The following is a 17,999-nucleotide window of genomic DNA, read 5'->3' on the forward strand; positions in this document are numbered from 1 at the left end:
AAAACCCTGTGGCCATGCTGCGTGCAGCGAAGCGATTGCGGATCATAACCACCTACGGCCTGTGGCAACCATTGCGCACCGAAACGAGCACATGTCTGTATAACCGCAGATGTAATAGCCTGATCAAGAGAATAGCCGCCTGACAAGCCCGCTTCTTTTTCTTGCCCATCATACGTTGCCTGCATGGCCCAAGTAAAACGCCACCAGATGGCCTATTTGGGACACATGCAGGGCAGTTGTTGGACAGCACTCCTGCGGTTGAACTTACACAGTTGGGTAGAGCAGAGAGCTCCAGATGTGGTCAAGGCGCCGTTAATCCTACCGCCACGCAGGATAGGTTCTGCCCCTAAAAATCTCGTCAACTACTGCCTGCTTCGATACAACCCCAAGCTGGTCCGGAATTGTCTATAGCTCTTGGCACTTACTATGGCACACGGCAAAGGAATCTCCTCTGCTTAGCTGCCGGCTTCCTGCACAAAAGTCTCCGAGCTGGCACCTCTCAGGACCCTGCAAAGTGCTGGAGGAGAAGAAAAAAGCAAAGAAGAAGCAAGCTAGGTTCAATGCTCCATTGAGTTGAGGCTTGCAGGTGCCACTCTTAGCAAGTGCATATTATGCCGCTATGCAGCTCCCATCGTACATCTGAATCTCTGTGTGACATCCGATGGAATTTTCTAGCTTCCTCTTCGTCCTCTTCGTCCTTCTTGTCCTCTTGCAATGGCGTGGCAATGTCTCTCATATCTCTCGAGGGAGACAGGGACCGGTGAGGCTGTTCCAGCCAACCCTTGAACCATCCCAACGTCCTAACACTTCGAAGTAGTATAGTAGTGGTAGCATTTCCCAACTCCCACCGTTTTTGTGTCATGTCCAGCTGAATTGCAACCCTGTCGGTCCGATCAATGGCCTTGAACAAGCAACCCCATGCTCACATATTCCCCTCACTGCTTTTCTCTCGTTATTTTTTTTTTCCTTTTTTAGATCGGCACTGAACTTGCCAACAAGCCGCATGCGTGGTAAGCTGCAGGCCTTTGCGGGCTGTGTTTCCACGGGACCGCGCCAACCACAAACCACCTCCCGTGTCAAGACAAGGCCCATAATCCAAGTCAATGCATGAGGCCATTCTGTATCCATCCATTCGCTCGCCCGCAAGGGCAGATCCCGGCCAGCATCTGTGCCGCACATGCTGGTCTTGACTTGGCGAGCGGGCCTTGATGCGGCCGAAGGAATACGAGAGACACAAAAAATGAGATCGAGGGCTATTTTCGTTCGGGATGCCGATTATCTTTTTCCTCTTTTTTCTCACTTTGTTGGCTTTTTGCTGCCGATTAACCACTCGCTTACCTCTTTCTCTGGTACCAAACCAGGCTCTCATTCGCTTTTTCCACTCTTTTAAAACAGCATCTACGACCTGTGTTGCTCCTACCAAGACTGTTCATTCTCAGGCATCTCACCACCGCCACGTGGATTGCTCTCGAGCCACCTTTGGGTCTTAACACATACAGTCGTTTTCGTTTTTATCCACGCCCAGTTTCTTTGACAGGATTTCTATTTTAGAGAGGCTGGATAATCTTTAACTGTTAAAAAATTCTGCAGATTTCGGACTTTTTCTTCTTACTATCGCTGGCTAATACAGGCTGCTCGTGGTGGGCTGCAACCTCCAACAGCCTCTGTCAACATGGGTGCATTCTTCACTGGATGGGAATTGTGGGAGGAAATGAGCTTTGTAAGTGTCCAGAATCTATGATAATTGCACTGCTTCACCATATTTTCTTGTCTTGCCAGCAAATTGTATTCTAACCCATCTTTATATAGATCTTGGCATGCTCCATCGTGTTAGTCTTCGCCTTCGGGCTGGTACGACTATGGTGGACGAACCGCAAAATTGCAAAGCTCGAATTGATAGACGAAGAACGGCGCGTACGATTGGCTGAGATGCGGTATTGCGGTATCAACGCTCGCGGCATCACGGATATCCCCTTTGGGGTGCGCGCAATACAAAGTGGTATCGAGGTTGAAGGCATATGGATATCAAGGCCTAACACACCTGGCTCCAGCCATTCCAATTCTTCTCCCACTCTTATTGGCGACCCTACAGGCTTAAAGGCAAAATTAAAGGAAAAGGGGAAAGGAAGGGCTCGCTATATGTCGGTGGAAGTTAACGACACGACTTCGTCGTCATCACCACCTCAGACGACACCGACATCGGGTACTTCAACGCCCCAACGAGCTGACGACACCGACGTAAATGATACACGACAACCTCGGATCCAGCAGCCGATGGATTCCAATACTCCCAAGGGATCAATCGAAGCCCAGCGGCGAAGTATTGCTCGCCAAATGGCTTCTCGCAGCTCCTCTGCCAACCGCAACAGCATGGCCTCGTCATCCATGGGCGAGTTTGTCATTCCCCACTCGAGGAATTCATATGCCAGCTCAAAGCCAATCCTTCCGGGATCCACAGAATACTACTCTGACATATCCAGAACCGGGACAAACGAATATTACGACGCCCCTCCACCAGCAGTTTGGGACCACGGATACAGCAGCTCTGATGCAGAGAGTGCAGAGGTGGCCAGCCAACGACCACAGGCAGGCCCTTCCAGGCTACAGAAGAAGTCGCATTTCTATAGGCCAGTACGAAATTAATGATGAAAGAAGGGTGGGGGAGAGAAATACTGAAGGTTCCCTGGCGGGGCTATGATTTCACGTTGTTATAATGACTTGATGTCTTTTTTCACGCCGTTCATGAGTTTACGTTTTATAAGAAAGAAATTGGGATGGACTTAGATTTTTGCTATGCGGGCCATTTGCAAATAGCCAAATTATCAGACAAAGAAACACAAAATATGACTACCATCCATGATCCACCAGATTTAGAAGTGATTTTCCTCTGCTATCTACTCCCCACATACAGAAAATTAGAGTCAAACGCGCAATCCATCTGTCGGCATCTCGCCAGTTGATTCGAGAAAAGCGTCACAGCATCGGCACTTACCCACGCCGACCCGGCACACCGGCACGGGAATAAGTACGGAATTGTAGTCAGACCTCCGCTTTAGTGGGCATGAGGTTAGAAGCTCGATGTTGAGAGATGGGACTATATAGCTAAAAGGACGCCGTGAAGAAAATCAGCATCTCACATTTTCTTAATACTTACTATTCTGTGTGAAATATCGTAAAAATTCCATTCAGTATTGCAAATAAAAATGGCGTCGGCAGAATTTCTACAGGCCTCGTCCACCGGCTTCAAAGACGCCAAGGCCTACGACACGCACCGGCCCTCGTACCCTGCCGAAGCTGTCCAGAGCCTTCTGACTCATCTCGGCGTGGCGGGCAAGTCCAAGGCAAGAATTATTGACCTGGCGGCCGGTACGGGCAAGTTTACTGAGCTGCTGGCAGCTCGGCCGGAAGAGTATGAGATCCTAGCGGTGGAGCCTACGGAGTCTATGAGGGAGACGCTGATTGAGAAGGGGCTGAGAGGCGTGACAGCGAAGGAGGGGACTGCTGAGAAGATGGATGTTGAGGATGGGTGGGCGGATGGGATTGTGATTGCTCAGGCATTTCACTGGTAAGACTTTCAAAAAAGGAAATCATGAAGACTACTAATCAGATAAAGGTTTGCGACTGAGGCTTCATTGGCAGAGATTCATCGAGTGCTCAAGCCAGGAGGCACTCTGGGGATGATTTGGAATGTGGAAGACTGTAAGTCCAATTGGTTTTCACGCTGATGGCACAATGTTGACATCCGTATGCACAGATAACAAGCCAGCATCGTGGCCAGCCAGCAGCAAATGGGCAGAGGCATTGAACGCCCGCATCTTTGGCCTCCCTGACTTTGGCCCCCCGCGGTTCCGTCACCTCAAATGGCCACTGGTTTTCGACCGTCAAGCCAAGTTGGAAAAGCCCCTGTTTTCGACACCGATTGGAGAGGAAAAGGTCCCGTGGGCGGTCTGGCTGGAGAAGGATGCGGTGTGGAACCGGGTGCACACGCTCAGCCATGTGTACACTTTGGAGGGCGAGGTCAAGGCTTCATTCAAGGCGAAGTTTGATGAGGAGGTGAATGAGAAGAATGGCGAGGTGAATGAGAAAGGCGAGATAGGTGTGCATGGGGTGACGCTTTTGGCATGGAGTAGGAAGCTGTGAGGATGACCTTGTAGTACCTTATCAGTAGCAATATCATGAATCAAATGCGCAATAAAGATGCTGTAAAGCTGAAAGAGTAAAGCCCGTTGCAAATAATTAGAATTTCCTTGTGTATCAATTATGAGTCCGCTGAAATATACATGACTGTCTCAAAAAGTTAGCTCATCTCACTTCATAGAGGGCACTCAGATTCCCTTTCACTCACCATTGTTGCCTCGCACAAAGGTATCGCCATACTCCCTCCGCTTCGCACCGTTGACATATTCCACCGTCTTCTCCAGCGCAATGTTCATGTATCCATCCACAGATTGCAGTTCTCCTGTGAATCGCACCAAGTCAGATCGCCGTAAGCTTTCACGAGAGTTGGCCTCAACCAAACGTGTTGAGCCACCTCCCCTTGGAGCCAGAACTCACCCTTGTAAACGACGCCGGAATTGAGCTTGACAATGACAGAGTTGCCAATAATATCGCTGAGGAAGCTGGACGGGTCCTTGCCCTCGCCCTGTGAGATGCCGCCGTTCTCCATGACGTTGTGGTGTGGTAGTTTAAGCAACGTTAGGCGGCCTGCTTTTGTCGTGGGGAAGTTTGGCCTGCGGCGAAGGCTTGATAAGATAACCCAAAAAGGTACTTTTCCTCAGATAGGCGGCTGAAAGGAATGCGCCTCGGTTCGCACTGTAACCCCACCATAGCAGTTAGCAGCTCTAATTAGCGGTGCACCGCGCCTGTGAATGCCCCTAACAAGTCCCCGAAATTGTCAATTGGGCGCTATAAAGGTAAACAGCGGCGCGCGCATCACAGTATTTATTGGAGCTGCCGAAGCGATCGTCATACCCTTATTGCTTCAAAAGATACATTGTACTTCTATCTCTTTGTGCGCCGCGCTGGGCAGCAATCCTGCCAGCTTCACATCTCTTTTTTGGAGCTTCGATTGTCTCTTTTGTAGGCTTCGTCGCCGATTTTTGGATCTGGTCACGGCGACCAGGTCGTCCCAAGCAGATCATCGCCATGGGTGATGGAGCAGCCGCTGCGCCAGCCAAGAAGAAGCTCCCGTTTAAACCAACCGCCTTGCGCAAGGCGGTCCCAGTATTGGAGCCTGATGTTTCTGTAAAGGATGGCAAACGCAAGGAAGGAGGCGACGATGAGGATGACGATGGCCTCGGCTTGTTTCGCCAGTCCAGGGAAATGGAATCCATCGTGGCCGCCGAGAGACAGCGAAAGCTGAGAAAGAAGCAGAAGCAAGCGGAAGAGCGTCGCCTTTCTGATACAGCTGCAAAGCAGCTCTTGGATTCAGACGAGGATGGTCTTTCATCTTTGCCAGTTACCGCCGAGGCGACTCAGGCGACCCCGGCGGACGAATCTCTGACAATGGACGAAGACAGCGTCAGGTGGGTTACGCCGCTGCTATCCGCCAACGATGTCTTCAGCTGCTAACAATCCCCCAGCAGGAACCTAGCAACCCCCCCTTCTTCGAAACGCTCGAGGGGTGATTCGGAACAAGGTTCAAGATCATCCAAGCGGCAGCGACCAGCTGTAGAGCCTTTGGATGACGACCCGTTCAACGACTCTCCGTCACAGTCAACGCTACCAGATTCCAATACTGCCACCCCTAGCAAACGTCCCAAGAAGCAGCCTGTCACGCCGATCGAGGCACAGATAATATCACTCGACTCTGACTCTGATTCTGATCCAAATTTCGATGGCGGTAACGACGGCACGGATGCATTCGAGTCCGGACAACGAGAAGATAGTCTTGAAATCGTTAGCTCAGGAGTGGTTGACGCTGGGTCACTATCTGTTACCCCAAAACCTCAAGCGGTGACAGAGATTGAAGATGATGACGACGACGAATTCGCCGACTATGTTCGCAAGGCAGAGGAACAACGCGCTCGCAACAAAGACATGATGCAGATGGATTCCGACAAGGCCGCCAAGAAGGATGCGGCAGCTGATATTTTGGTCAGGTCCAACATTCCCGGCACCAAAGTTGCCATTATGAAGTATCAGTTTGACAGACCTATTCGCCTGATACGCGATAGTTGGTTTGCACTTCAAGAAAGGAATAAGCAAGTGGAGCTACCAATTGCTTCAGCCGAAGATGTCATCTTGACGTGGCAGCGAAAGAAGGTGTATACGTATTCTTCACTGCTTGGCCTGGGGATCCGGCCGCAAGGCGACGGCAAAATCATCGCCGATGAATATGCCAAGGGAGGTCTGCAAGACGGACGAACAAAGGTGGTCTTTGAGGCATGGACGACAGAAGGCTTCCAGGAGATGGAACTCGAAGAAGAGCTGCGTATGAAGAGAGAGGCTGGGGAGCTACCAGACGAAGAATCGACGCAAGAGCAGCAGGCAAAAGAGTCGATCAAACTACGCGTCGTGCTCAAGTCCAAAGATATGGAAGCAGTCAAGTTGACTGTACGGTTAGAAACTACGGTCGAGACGCTAATTGTTGGATTCCGGACCCAGAGGAATATCCCATCGAGCAAGGACGTGGGCATATGGTTTGATGGCGACCGACTAGAGGAACATCAGACTATGGAAGATGTAGATATCAACGACATGGACACATTGGAGGTGCATATCAAATAGGCGATGGTATCAGCGGCAGGAGCAAGGTGGATATTTTGGCTTGAAGCACTTGATACTGGATATGGGCGTTTATTCTTTTGAAAATGAAGCGTTGGGAAAGCCGAGATACCCCAGGGACAATCATTATTGGAGTCAAATTTTGAGTCGTTACGAATCTAGCATAGGAAACACTTTTTATTCATTTCTCTCATCCACCCTGAACCCAAAAGAAGACGTTGCATCAAAATACTAACTTGTCCTATGATCTGGCCCGCCCTCTGCTACATATTCTCACGCCACGAATGGTTGGGCGGATAGACGCTGCGTGATGGCATCCTCCACCATGTGTACCGTCACCTCGCGCGACTGCTCAAACCAAGTGCGAAATCCAGCAGGGATCGATTCGCCACTACCCACACGACGAGTAATAACAGACGGCATGTCAATGTCGTCGAGCGAAGCTATTGTTATGCCAGACTTTGTCTTGTAGTACTTGAACAAAGGCGCCTCGGATCGCCTGCTGACAGAGCTGTTTTGGACTTCGAATCCATCATTGACGCAGGGATCGTTGCTACAGTACTTGATGCCTCCAGGGTTGCCAAAGTTGATGGAGAGTTGACGTAGGCCTTGTTGCTTGCCATTCTGCTGCTGCTTCTGTAGTCGCTGTGCAAGGAGTTCAAGCTGGGTGCGTTGCTCGCATTGTTCCTCTTCAGGAACACATCTTGAGACTTGGGAAGTGGTAGAAATCGTAGGAGGAAGAGGACTTCCCTCTGTGGAGATGGAAAACGGGTAGGCGTTGCAAGCGCTATAAGGATGATCACGATGGCCCGTCTTGTTGAGGCCGTGGAGGTTACCGCACAGATTGTTGATACGGCAGCTTGCCGAGATGGCGATGGTCTCATTTTGGGGACCAGGCCCGTAGCTGCCGGGCTCGAGGGTAAAGGCTTGCGAGAAGGAGGGCTGAGCGCAGCGAACGGCCCAGCACATGTTGGTGCAGATTTCGGGCATTTCGTTGCAGAGAAAGGTGACGTCTGGTGGACGGGCCAGGATGGACGTAGTGAGGGCGGTTAGGAGGGCAAAGATGGTTTTATAGGCCATTGTAACTGATGATTGGCTAATAGGATAGATAGTTCAACGTGCTATAATATGTTTTCTAGGGTTGAGTGGTGATGATCAAAGCTAAGGACGTTTGCGTCCTCGCAGCCCTTTTCTACTCTGCATGCCGTGCTTGTACATAGATTTTTCCAAGCGAACCTAGGGAATGTTTATCTTTGTGTCTGGTGATATCCGGGAAGGGAGCATTCGGAGTAGCACCTTCCAGGAATCATCCCATTGCCACCCTTCCCTTCGATTCGGGTGCGAGTGGCTGTTGGCTTATATGAGCGCTCGTGCGGATCAACATACAACATCGTCATATGTCTCAAGTCAATGTATGAACTTGTCTTGGAATGAGCCGCCGTCAAATCTTCGAATATTAAGTAAGAGCCTATTGTACCACGACATCAGTGTCTGATTGATTCATTGTGCGAGTGGCGAGTAAATATGTCGTACGGTAGCATGCTGTTTGCTGGGCAAACTGGCCAAGTAGGACCAAAAAAAGAACCGCGTAAACCGTGATACATTGAATATTCTCTATTACACAGATCTGGTGTTTGCAGTGGGCACGTTATTTCTGTACCAGTAGGAATAGATTCTAGAATAATATTTGAAGTCTATTATTATGCACACAGTTATTTTACTACCTACTTCAATTATCCTCTACTGCCTCTACTGCTTCTACTGCCTCTACTGCTTCTACTGCTTCTACTGCTTCTACTGCTTCTACTGCCTCTACTGCTTCTACTGCTTCTACTGCTTCTACTGCTTCTACTGCTTCTACTGCTTCTACTGCTTCTATTGCTTCTACTGCTTCTACTGCTTCTACTGCTTCTACTGCTTCTACTGCTTCTACTGCTTCTACTGCTTCTACTGCTTCTACTGCTTCTATTGCTTCTACTGCTTCTATTGCTTCTACTACTTCTACTACTTCTACTACTTCTACTACTTCTACTACTTCTACTACTTCTACTACTTCTACTACTTCTACTACTTCTACTACTTCTACTATAATGCAACACCAAAGTCCCTTCAAGTGGATGCAAAAGCACTGCTCAAAACATTAAAAACCTCTTTATACAAGAACAGCGAGTCAGCAGTAAGATTCTGTAACTATACTGGAATCCCGTTATCATAGTCGGAGGGACCAGGTCGTGTCTCCTCAGAAGCCATTTATCCCTATGTCATAAAAGAAGATCGCATTGCATACTATGCAGCACCTAATGTATGCTTTATTACTTTTATCGCTTCTACTGCTTCTACTATTTCTACCACTTCTACTTCAGCGGCACTCTGTGGAGCAGTTGGAATGAATTTTTGGGGTTGCCACGGCTATGGCCTCATTCGAATAATTGTTAGTGTAGTAAGTAGACTACCATCGCCAGGTGCGGTGACAGTGCCCTTGTCTCCAGATGTGGCAGAGGAATTTTCAGTGATGGGCTCAGTAAAAGAACTTATTGTAAGATGTAATAAAAACACTTTCATCGCCGTACATGAGGGGATTGTTATCGCTAGATGTAGTGGGGGGGTTCTTGGTGCTCAGTGTGAGAAAAGGACTGTGTTGTAGAATGAAGTAGACGGGCTCTCATGACCAGAGGAGAAAAAGGGACCTGTAGTGTAAAATGAAGTAGATGGGCTCTTGTGGCTGAGTGTTGTAGACGAATTCTCGTGGCCAGGCGAAATATAATTCTGTGTATCGTGATGAAGATCAGCCTCTTGTCGTTGACGTTTATTCGCCCGTGTTATAAATGGAGCAGGGGAAGAGTGACTCTGCTTTGTATTAGATGAATATATATTACCTTGTTAGTGAGCATAAGGTATAAGGTAACTGCAAAAAGGAACTTACCGCAGGACGACTTGATTAATGCAAGTATAAAACAATAGGAGTAGCTGAAGAGAAATGGCTTGGTTCAAAGATAGATCAAAACGAACAACAGGAGTGGCTGAAGAGAAATAGGCCAGGTTCAAAGGTAGATCGAGATGCACAACAGGAAAAGCTGGAGGGGAATCGATCTTATTTGAAAGTAGATGAAGGCGGGACATGTAGAACAAAAAGAGCGGGAGATAGAGATCCATCTAACAGAGAGATAGAGCTGTGATTCTCACGACACTGTTGTAAAAGCAGGTCCTGTCCAGAGTAAGCCATCTGAAGTGACGACCGTCAGTGAACTCTCTGCCCGTCAACCATATGGCGATACAGTAAGAGGAATACACCTTGGCGTAGCTATAAAAAGAAAATAACGCTGCGAAACTTCTCAGCGATATATAAGCAGCCAAACATGGCGGACATTCGTCCAGAATGGCAAAAAGCAAAAGTCATAGTCGAACCGGGAATCGAACCCGGATCTGTCGCGCACTCGAATTGTGAAGCATTGTGTGGTGCGAGGTTGAGAGTGTTGGAAGTGGGAAGTCGGATGAGGTGCAGGTGAGAATTTATTTCTGTTTTTCTTTGGAAATTCTGACTTTCTATTCCTTTCCCCTTGTTTCCGTGGTCTGTTGCTGGGCAGCGACTTCATCTGATCTTCTGTTTGTTGTCAAAGGCAGCTGCCAGACAGCTGATACCCTCTCGGCGGCTGGCAACGGTGCATGGTGAATATCTTTCAGATGCCGATGCTTCAGTCAGGGGGCGATCTAATGAGCTAATATCGTACCAGGCGTGGATGGCCAATTAAATGGCCTTCATAGAAAGTAGGTCATAGAGGAATCTCTTTGCGAAATCCAACATGATATAGGTCAAATCGATGGGAGGCAGAATACTTTGATATACTGTAAGTGTATAAATTCTATTTACGAGACCAAATTCTCGCATTGCTGCTTTTTATGTTGCATATTGTAACTCCAACCCATGGTATCATTCCAAACGCCAACGCCTCTAGCCAGTTTACGACCGTCCTGCTACCCTTGCTCTCTGAGCCTCGCTGTCTCTGAGGGCCTCGCTTCTCGCCAAAAAGTCTTGCCGTGAGGCATACGAGTCCTTGGACTTGCCAGCCAGCTCCAGCTCGTCCTTGATGCCCTCCTTGTCCACAAAGCCAGCCCAGTCCATGCGACTCTTCTCCACCGTGTTGAGCTTCTTCGCCTGTGCTTCGTTGGCCGCCTTCATTCTGGCCGCTAGTCCCAGGTTAAGATCTGTACGGCTTGTTGTGCCCTCTATAATGGGTTCGAAGGTGGACCGGAAAGCCTTTTTTGTAAGTCGTTTAGTTAGCAGTGCGTCTGGCGGTGCTTCTCCCTCCTGAGAGGCTAGATAGAGCTTCGCTTCTGCTGAATCGCGAGGGACGAGCTTTTCTTCGGTATGGACCCGGCCGGCAAAATTGTAGGTTCGCTTTATGCGGATCATTGAGGACTCATCCTCTTTTGAATCGCGCTTCTCATCTGCGACTGTCTTCTCGCTTTCGTCTATGGCCATATCTTCTGCGTTTTCTGGTGGTCCTGATGCTGAGGAGCCTCCAGCTTTCATCTCTGCCCAAATTGCATCGATATCGACCGTCACAGGCCCCCTACTCGCGGCATACTTGCGTTCCTCCTTCCTATACTTTTGTTAGTCACGTCCGGTGTAGCTTTTTGTATCCATAATGGGAGAGCTTAAAGCATACTCAGCGGCACGTTGACTTCTTGTCTTGATCAAGCCACCCTCACCACCTTCGTCATCTACAGCTTCGCCCTTGGCTTTGGCTCTTTTCTGCCTTTTTTTGCCTTTTTCTATTATCGCCTCGTCGCCCGAGTTATCTGGTTCTCCTACTCCTTCGGCGCTCGCATCTTTCACCGGCCGTTGGCGTTTTCTCGCAGTCTTATCGTCGTCGCCATCTTCTGAATCCGAAGAGCTGGATGCAGCGTCGGGCACATCATCAGGAGCAAAGTCGGAATCTTGAGAAGACTCGTATTCTTCATCTTCGTCAATTGTGCGCTCCGGCGGCATTGCGTGAATCTGGTGAGGGAGCAAACTGATGGTGGGATGTTTCAAGGTGATCGCGTAGACGCGCCGGTGAGGCTACGTTCGGTGAATCTTGTCTTTCGGTGTGGGGCCAATGACGTACTGCCTATCTTTTTAGCAGAGAAATAAGAAGCACGCATGATCCAATCGCGCAACAATTGAGTCAGATGCGCAAGTTATAAACAGATGCGGGAGGTGAGATGCGTCCAAGCAGCGGGATGTTTGGAGCCCCTAGAAATTTTATTCAATCCTTGTTCCAAAGATTGTGATGAGTAGATGTTCCTGCGTAGTAAATTGGTGCCAAGGCGCAATCTAGAGTTTTGGAGGCATGTGCAGAGAATAGGTATGCAAACAGGTTATACTTTTATGGCGGCGGGGCAATACATACTTGATTATTTCACCGCGCGCATCTGATGGTTTAATGGATCATATTGACGCGTAAATCCTGGCTACAAATAGAATAAAATCCCCCCCCCCCCCCCCCTCTTCTTTCCCTCTATCCAGACCACCACATCCGCCCCAACTCCTTTACCACATCCGTCTCAAGCCTGCCACTACATCATGACCATATCACATCACACAGGAAACACCTAGTACAAACCGCCATCGTGGTCCCTGCGCATCGATGAATGACTAGTGGACCGGTCGTGCGCCCATCGACAAAACAAACAAGGAGGAGGGCGATGAGAATGACGAAAAGAGACAAGGACAAAAAGAGGCAAAGCCAGCATGTTTTCTTCTTCGCATCAACGGACAAGCCGCCGAATGCAATAAAAAAAAAAGTGCCACCTGGAGGAAGTGTAATACCAGGGGCACGAGAAAACAAATCATAAATTGTGCCGTAGTACTTACCAGACTAGCTGATCATCCCAAGGTGTTAGTCGCCTCACGCAGGGCCTTGGCAATGTCAACCCCCTACCTTGAACATCCGTGATGAGCCGGTTAGACTCAGTAGTCTTGGCAATACTACTATACCGAAGAAGAAGAGGAGAAAGAAGTATAAGAGAGGAGAGGAAAAGAACGGATATTTATACAATAGAGTACGTATTTGCAATAAAATCTGCTAGGCGAGAATTACGCCGCGGGAAAACAGCAAGAACTAACGGAAAAGCAGGCGCGAGTATATTGAACGCGGTACACGGCGTGAACGACCTGAGGCAGTCATGACATGAGGAAGGCGAGGATAAATCTATTCACGAGCATGGTAGGAAGCGTCATGACCGACCAGTTTGGGCCAAGAAGAGCTGCGAAGATGAGAAATACATCCCATCAAGCAGATGAAAAAAGAGAAGAATAACAAGTCTTCATACTATCGACATACGTATTCCCCTTTACTGCTGACTACACTTAATCTATTTGACGACACTTGCTTAACATTACGCGAAAAAGTGTGGCGGTAAGCGGCAGAAAGGCAGGCCCGTGTGCATATAGCATCAGCGCCTTTGCTACAGATTCGAGAAGTGCCATGCCCAAGCCAAGCAAGCGAGCATTGCTGTCTACCTACCTACCTAGGTAATCTTATATCGCTGCTGCACTTTTTTTGAACAAGGCCGGTACACACTCCGTGTGCTGCTGTTGCATTATCTGGGGGATTATTTGGATGTGCCAACAAGGCGTCTCAAGTCACCTAGGATTCGATATCATATCTGACAGGAGTGTTGATAAACCGAAAGCCCGTCCGTTTCTTTGTTCCATTGACCACAAAGGTCCGCAGTTACCGACGAACGTTGTCCGATATCATTTCGAATTCGAATCATCCCCTATCGCTCAGTTCACAGGACGAGAATGGCGGTTCTACATGGGCATATGGGGGGAACTGCCCATGGAGGCTGGAAATGGCGCTTCACGCCTGGGATGGTCAAAAAGGGGGACATGAACTGCTGGTCAATCGGACTTTGGCGATTTGTATCTGCGTGTCCTGCGTCAATTTCACAAAACGTTGTACAATGCAGAGATAGAGGTCATCAGGCATAATACGAAGGAGCTTGTCACAACACAGAGCGTTCATATTTTTTGGGGGGTGATCGTAAAGCAATTCGACTACTTGGACTAGTATACGACCAATGACAAGCAACTCGCCTTATACAAGTCACTGCATTAATGATACTCCAATACACATGTTCATCAATGCTGAGCTCCTTTATCGGCTAATCATACATATAGATTGGTATCGCCGCGTTTTTTTTTTTTTTTTTTGCCCCGCCATATCTGCCTAATAACTTCTTAGAGCGGCAAGGCAGAGATGGAGGTTGAGTATAGAGATTGATCTGGTGACAACGAATGATGTGAATTTCCTACCTCTTAGTAATCAGATCACTCGAACGAGTCGTTTCCCCAGAGGCACATTCCCTGCCGATGCTATATCTTCTAAGCCCGAAAAGCAGCCCAAGCTTGATCACATGGCAAACACTGGGTATGAGAATAATATAAGGTATTATGAAGTTGCTTAATTATGGATATTGTTATATTTAGTGATTCATACTCCAAGGCATTGGTAAAATAGAGAGTGTAAGCTATTTAAGATAAAAAGCAAGAGTAAAAGGTTATTATAAGTAAATTTATACAAATCGCCGCCGCGCGTATATAACATTCAATTGTATTACAGCAAAATATTCATATTCATGTCATATTATAATTTCTATCTATGCTGGCCATGAAAAGCATTGTTAGCCAACCAGCCCCAGCTTCGTGTCGCTTGTAGGGTACGTCAAGCCTCTAGACTAGATCCGTGAGTATTTTTCGAGTTAAGCCCACGTACAATCAAAATAGGCACCAAAGGGGCTTATGATATGCCGTTTCGTTTCGGTTTAATCCACCTATTAGCTTTTCTCTGCATGCCAGAAATTCCAAGTAAATTAACCTTTCACGTTGAAAGCCAAATACTGTTATTGAATTTACATCTGGCAGCCAGCTAAGCAAGAGGACGACTCTTCAGCTGGCCCTAGGAAATGGGGGTACGTGAGCTATTTTCCTGCCATCCTTCATGGATGATTGGTGTATGTTGTAGCTTAATTCTCTGTGGAATGCATTCAAAGCTTTCTTATTGAGCGGCCATGCGCTCGTGACCTTGCGTAGGGGGAATAGGGAGATGCATGGGTACGATCGCTTGCGGGTAACTCTGGAGATGCAACGGCGCGACATACTAAGAGGCCTGTCTCAGTCCAAGACATGGATCTATAGCAAGCAAAGAGCTCACCGCAACTATTCAGCGTGTTACCAAACTGCCTAACTTGAAGCCATGCTATCGCGTATTGCATTTGGAGTTTTGGGCGTTTTATAACAACTCGATAGTTTATTTATACTTTGCAGGGGATGTAGGTTCTGCTTCTCGAAATTTGCTTTTTGGCGGATCCCAGCCATGGCTCTCCTCGCCCGCCAGCGATTTTAATTACGGTGGCTCCGAGGATCGAATTGGTTCGTGATAGTGTGCCACGCGGACCATCGTCTACTGAATCGTGACATGGCATGGATGCTTTTTTTTAGGCTCCCCCTCAAATTGTGCCGAGTTGTCTGATCTACGGAGCACAAACAGAACAGATTGCAGCAGCGGGAACCGCCAAAAGCAGAAAGAGAAGAAACGATATTTCTGGGGAAGAGAAAAGGGAAACAGTAATTTGACTGGCTGGGTTTTGTGCTGATTTAGGTTATTGGAACCCGACAGACAGACAAGCAGCGAGTTAGGCGCCAAGGTTCCCACCAAACCTGGTCGGCTCCGTGCTGCATTTTGCACTTGCATCGTGGGTGGCGCTTCCGTCATTCCCCTGCCACTGTGAAATTCCTGGCTCCCGTCTCCCCTCCCACCTACAAACCCTCCCGTTTCTCTCTCCTCTTTTTCTCGCTCTCCATATCAGGCGGCTTGTCTGCCCTCTTCCACCCTCTTCTTCCTGTTTTTCGCCATGGCCAGCGACGACGAGTACGAAATCGAGGGCCCCGAACTCGCTGAAGATGATCCCATGAGAGCGTTTCTGCCTGCCTCCTTCGGAAAGAAGTCGAAGGAGGCTGATATTGCAGCCCAAATCGACCGCAGCCGGAGAGTAGTAGATAAGCCGTCAGCGACTGGCACCAAAGATGGCGATAGGACACAGGCACAGGAGTCCAAGGGGAAGGGCGACTCGAGCGACGACGACGACGATAGCGACGATTCAGATGAATCTGACGACGAAGACGAATTTCCAGTATCGCATGAACTTGTTTTGAAGACGCACGAGCGCGCCGTCACTACGGTCTCTCTAGACCCTGCCGGTGGCCGATTGGCCTCTGCCTCCCTCGACTGTACTGTCAAACTCCACGACTTCGCCTCGATGACGCCGACGACACTTCGCGCATTTCGCAGCGTTGACCCTTTTGTGTCCAAGAGAACTGCTGCCAGCGCAGAGGCCCACCCCATTCACCTTATTGAATTCAACCCGCTGTCAGGTGGAGCATTTCTATGCGTATGCGCCCATCCACAGGCGAGAATTATGTCACGAGATGGAGATATCTTGACAGAGTTTGTGAAGGGAGACATGTATCTTCGGGATATGCACAACACAAAGGGACACATCTCCGAGATTACAACTGGCACCTGGCATCCCACAGATAAAAACCTCTGTGTTACAGCAGGAACTGACAGCACTCTGCGAATCTGGGACATTAACAATAAACGCTCACAAAAGGACGTCATTGTCTTCAAGTCAAAGGCCGCCGGCTCTGCTGGGCGCACCAAAATGACTGCTGTCGCCTGGAAAGTGTCTGCTCAAGGAAGCAATGTGCTGGTCAGCGCTGCCCTCGACGGCTCGCTGGTAATGTATGGCGGCAACGGGCCATTTACGAGACCGGCGGGCGAGATCAAGGAGGCGCACAAGCCCCAGACCTGGACAAGCGGCATCGACATCTCCTCCGATGGCCGCATGGTGGTTACGAGAGGCGGCGACGATTTAATCAAACTATGGGATACTCGAAAATTCAACAAACCCCTCGTCACGGTGTCGCATATATCGACTTCGGATAGCTATCCAACTAGCAACATTCGATACGCACCAAACTCGACCAGCATCATCACCGGCTCAGCCACGGGCCATCTCCACATCCTGAACCCGGGCAATCTTCAGCCGGAACACGTCACTCCAATTACGCCGGGTTCAGCTTTGATTGCTGTGGATTGGCATCCTAAGATTAACCAGATTGTTACAGGCTCAGCGAACGCCGAGACACACGTCTTGTACAACCCGACTATGTCTACCCGCGGTGCCGTAGAGGTCATGTCGCGAGCGCCGAAGAAACGTCATATTGACGACAACCCTGAGTTTACAATGGACCAAAACGTCGGCATATCGGGCGATTCCATTGTTGTCCCCGGCGCGATGGGCGGTGGGCGCAAAGCCGGAGTCACGGGCACAGGCAAATCGAAAGACCCTCGACGACCCGAAGTCCCGCTCCAGACGCCCTTTCAGAAAAGCCAACCAGACGAGAAGCACATTGCGCAGAACATTCCTCTGGCCAAGATGCTGCACGAGGATCCGCGTGAAGCATTGTTGAAGTATGCTGACAAGGCCCAGAGCGACCCCATGTTCACGAAGGCTTGGAGTAAGACACAGCCGCAGACGCAGTATGCCGAGCTCAGCGACGACGAAGAGGAAGGGCCAGACAAGAAGCGTGCAAAGCGATAAAGTGAAAAATGTGCCGACGAGAAGAGGAAGAGATGGATCAAAACGAAATGGACTGCGATCACACAGCTACCTCTTCGAGCCTCGTCTAGCATTGGTTTTGGGCAAATCGATCGTAACAACGACATCAGCACTCTAGCTCGAGACTACGCCTTCGCATTGTATTGCCGTTTCTATCTAGCTACAAGGACGAATATCGATGAAAAGTCGACCAGTATTCGAGACGCAGCTGCTCCGGCTGCTACCATATACCATATGAAGATAAAAAACGCGGTAATGATGACTTCTTTGAACGAGTGTTTGGTAGGTGTAGTAGGTACTGCCAGGTACTGCCGAAAGGCTGAGGAGCATCTGACTGTATTCCTACAACAGGTACTAGATACTGCTAGATATTATTAGATATTAGAGGCTTTATAGCAGCCTCGGCGAGCTACTGCTGCTGTTTTGCTCTCAAGACGAGGTCCCAGGCAGAAAATGTGGGGCTTAGTCAGAGAGGGAGGTACCGGGTACAGAGTACAAAGTGCAAAGTATCGCTTCACGTGACCTCCAAAGCCACCCTAGACCTAATTCGACGCAAATTCTCTTCCTTTGCCGTGCCAGCCTGAGGCGTGCGCAGGAGCCGT

General features: G+C 49.0%; 7 protein-coding genes across 7 annotated transcripts; 4 read left to right on the plus strand and 3 right to left on the minus strand.

The window, feature by feature from the left end:
- The first annotated feature begins 977 nt into the window (after window positions 1–977).
- On the plus strand, window positions 978–2,923 carry GGI43DRAFT_153980 (uncharacterized protein). The gene is made up of 3 exons (XM_083199466.1): window positions 978–1,010; window positions 1,591–1,720; window positions 1,810–2,923. Exons 2-3 carry the CDS (start codon window positions 1,673–1,675, stop codon window positions 2,641–2,643), a joined length of 882 nt encoding a protein of 293 aa, XP_083065025.1. The 5' UTR covers window positions 978–1,010; window positions 1,591–1,672; the 3' UTR covers window positions 2,644–2,923.
- Window positions 2,924–3,203: 280 nt separating this feature from the next.
- GGI43DRAFT_379569 (S-adenosyl-L-methionine-dependent methyltransferase) lies at window positions 3,204–4,140 on the plus strand (the record flags this gene model as incomplete). The annotated part of the gene is made up of 3 exons (XM_083202862.1): window positions 3,204–3,565; window positions 3,614–3,699; window positions 3,755–4,140. 3 exons carry the CDS (start codon window positions 3,204–3,206, stop codon window positions 4,138–4,140), a joined length of 834 nt encoding a protein of 277 aa, XP_083065026.1.
- A 77-nt stretch (window positions 4,141–4,217) lies between these two features.
- GGI43DRAFT_393503 (U4/U6-U5 snRNP complex subunit LSM6) lies at window positions 4,218–4,716 on the minus strand. The gene is made up of 3 exons (XM_083204674.1): window positions 4,555–4,716; window positions 4,346–4,459; window positions 4,218–4,284 (listed from the first exon to the last, which is right to left on the minus strand). The coding sequence occupies exons 1-3, from the start codon at window positions 4,664–4,666 to the stop codon at window positions 4,259–4,261; spliced, it is 252 nt and encodes an 83-aa protein (XP_083065027.1). The 5' UTR covers window positions 4,667–4,716; the 3' UTR covers window positions 4,218–4,258.
- A 53-nt stretch (window positions 4,717–4,769) lies between these two features.
- On the plus strand, window positions 4,770–6,864 carry GGI43DRAFT_153948 (ubiquitin-2 like Rad60 SUMO-like-domain-containing protein). The gene is made up of 2 exons (XM_083199465.1): window positions 4,770–5,525; window positions 5,583–6,864. The coding sequence occupies exons 1-2, from the start codon at window positions 5,146–5,148 to the stop codon at window positions 6,727–6,729; spliced, it is 1,527 nt and encodes a 508-aa protein (XP_083065028.1). The 5' UTR covers window positions 4,770–5,145; the 3' UTR covers window positions 6,730–6,864.
- Window positions 6,865–8,243, minus strand: GGI43DRAFT_153828 (uncharacterized protein). Its single transcript, XM_083199460.1, has one exon. The coding sequence runs from the start codon at window positions 7,804–7,806 to the stop codon at window positions 7,000–7,002; it is 807 nt and encodes a 268-aa protein (XP_083065029.1). The 5' UTR covers window positions 7,807–8,243; the 3' UTR covers window positions 6,865–6,999.
- A 2,251-nt stretch (window positions 8,244–10,494) lies between these two features.
- Window positions 10,495–12,179, minus strand: GGI43DRAFT_393509 (Swr1p complex component Swc5). The gene is made up of 2 exons (XM_083204675.1): window positions 11,394–12,179; window positions 10,495–11,327 (listed from the first exon to the last, which is right to left on the minus strand). Exons 1-2 carry the CDS (start codon window positions 11,714–11,716, stop codon window positions 10,685–10,687), a joined length of 966 nt encoding a protein of 321 aa, XP_083065030.1. The 5' UTR covers window positions 11,717–12,179; the 3' UTR covers window positions 10,495–10,684.
- A 3,097-nt stretch (window positions 12,180–15,276) lies between these two features.
- GGI43DRAFT_154196 (WD40-repeat-containing domain protein) lies at window positions 15,277–17,659 on the plus strand. The gene has a single exon (XM_083199469.1). The coding sequence runs from the start codon at window positions 15,628–15,630 to the stop codon at window positions 17,377–17,379; it is 1,752 nt and encodes a 583-aa protein (XP_083065031.1). The 5' UTR covers window positions 15,277–15,627; the 3' UTR covers window positions 17,380–17,659.
- Window positions 17,660–17,999: the final 340 nt, after the last annotated feature.

The sequence above is a fragment of the Trichoderma evansii genome (assembly GCF_050947405.1).
Source record: "Trichoderma evansii strain SZMC 28006 chromosome Unknown GGI43scaffold_2, whole genome shotgun sequence".
In the NCBI taxonomy this organism is placed as follows: Eukaryota; Fungi; Ascomycota; class Sordariomycetes; order Hypocreales; family Hypocreaceae; genus Trichoderma; species Trichoderma evansii.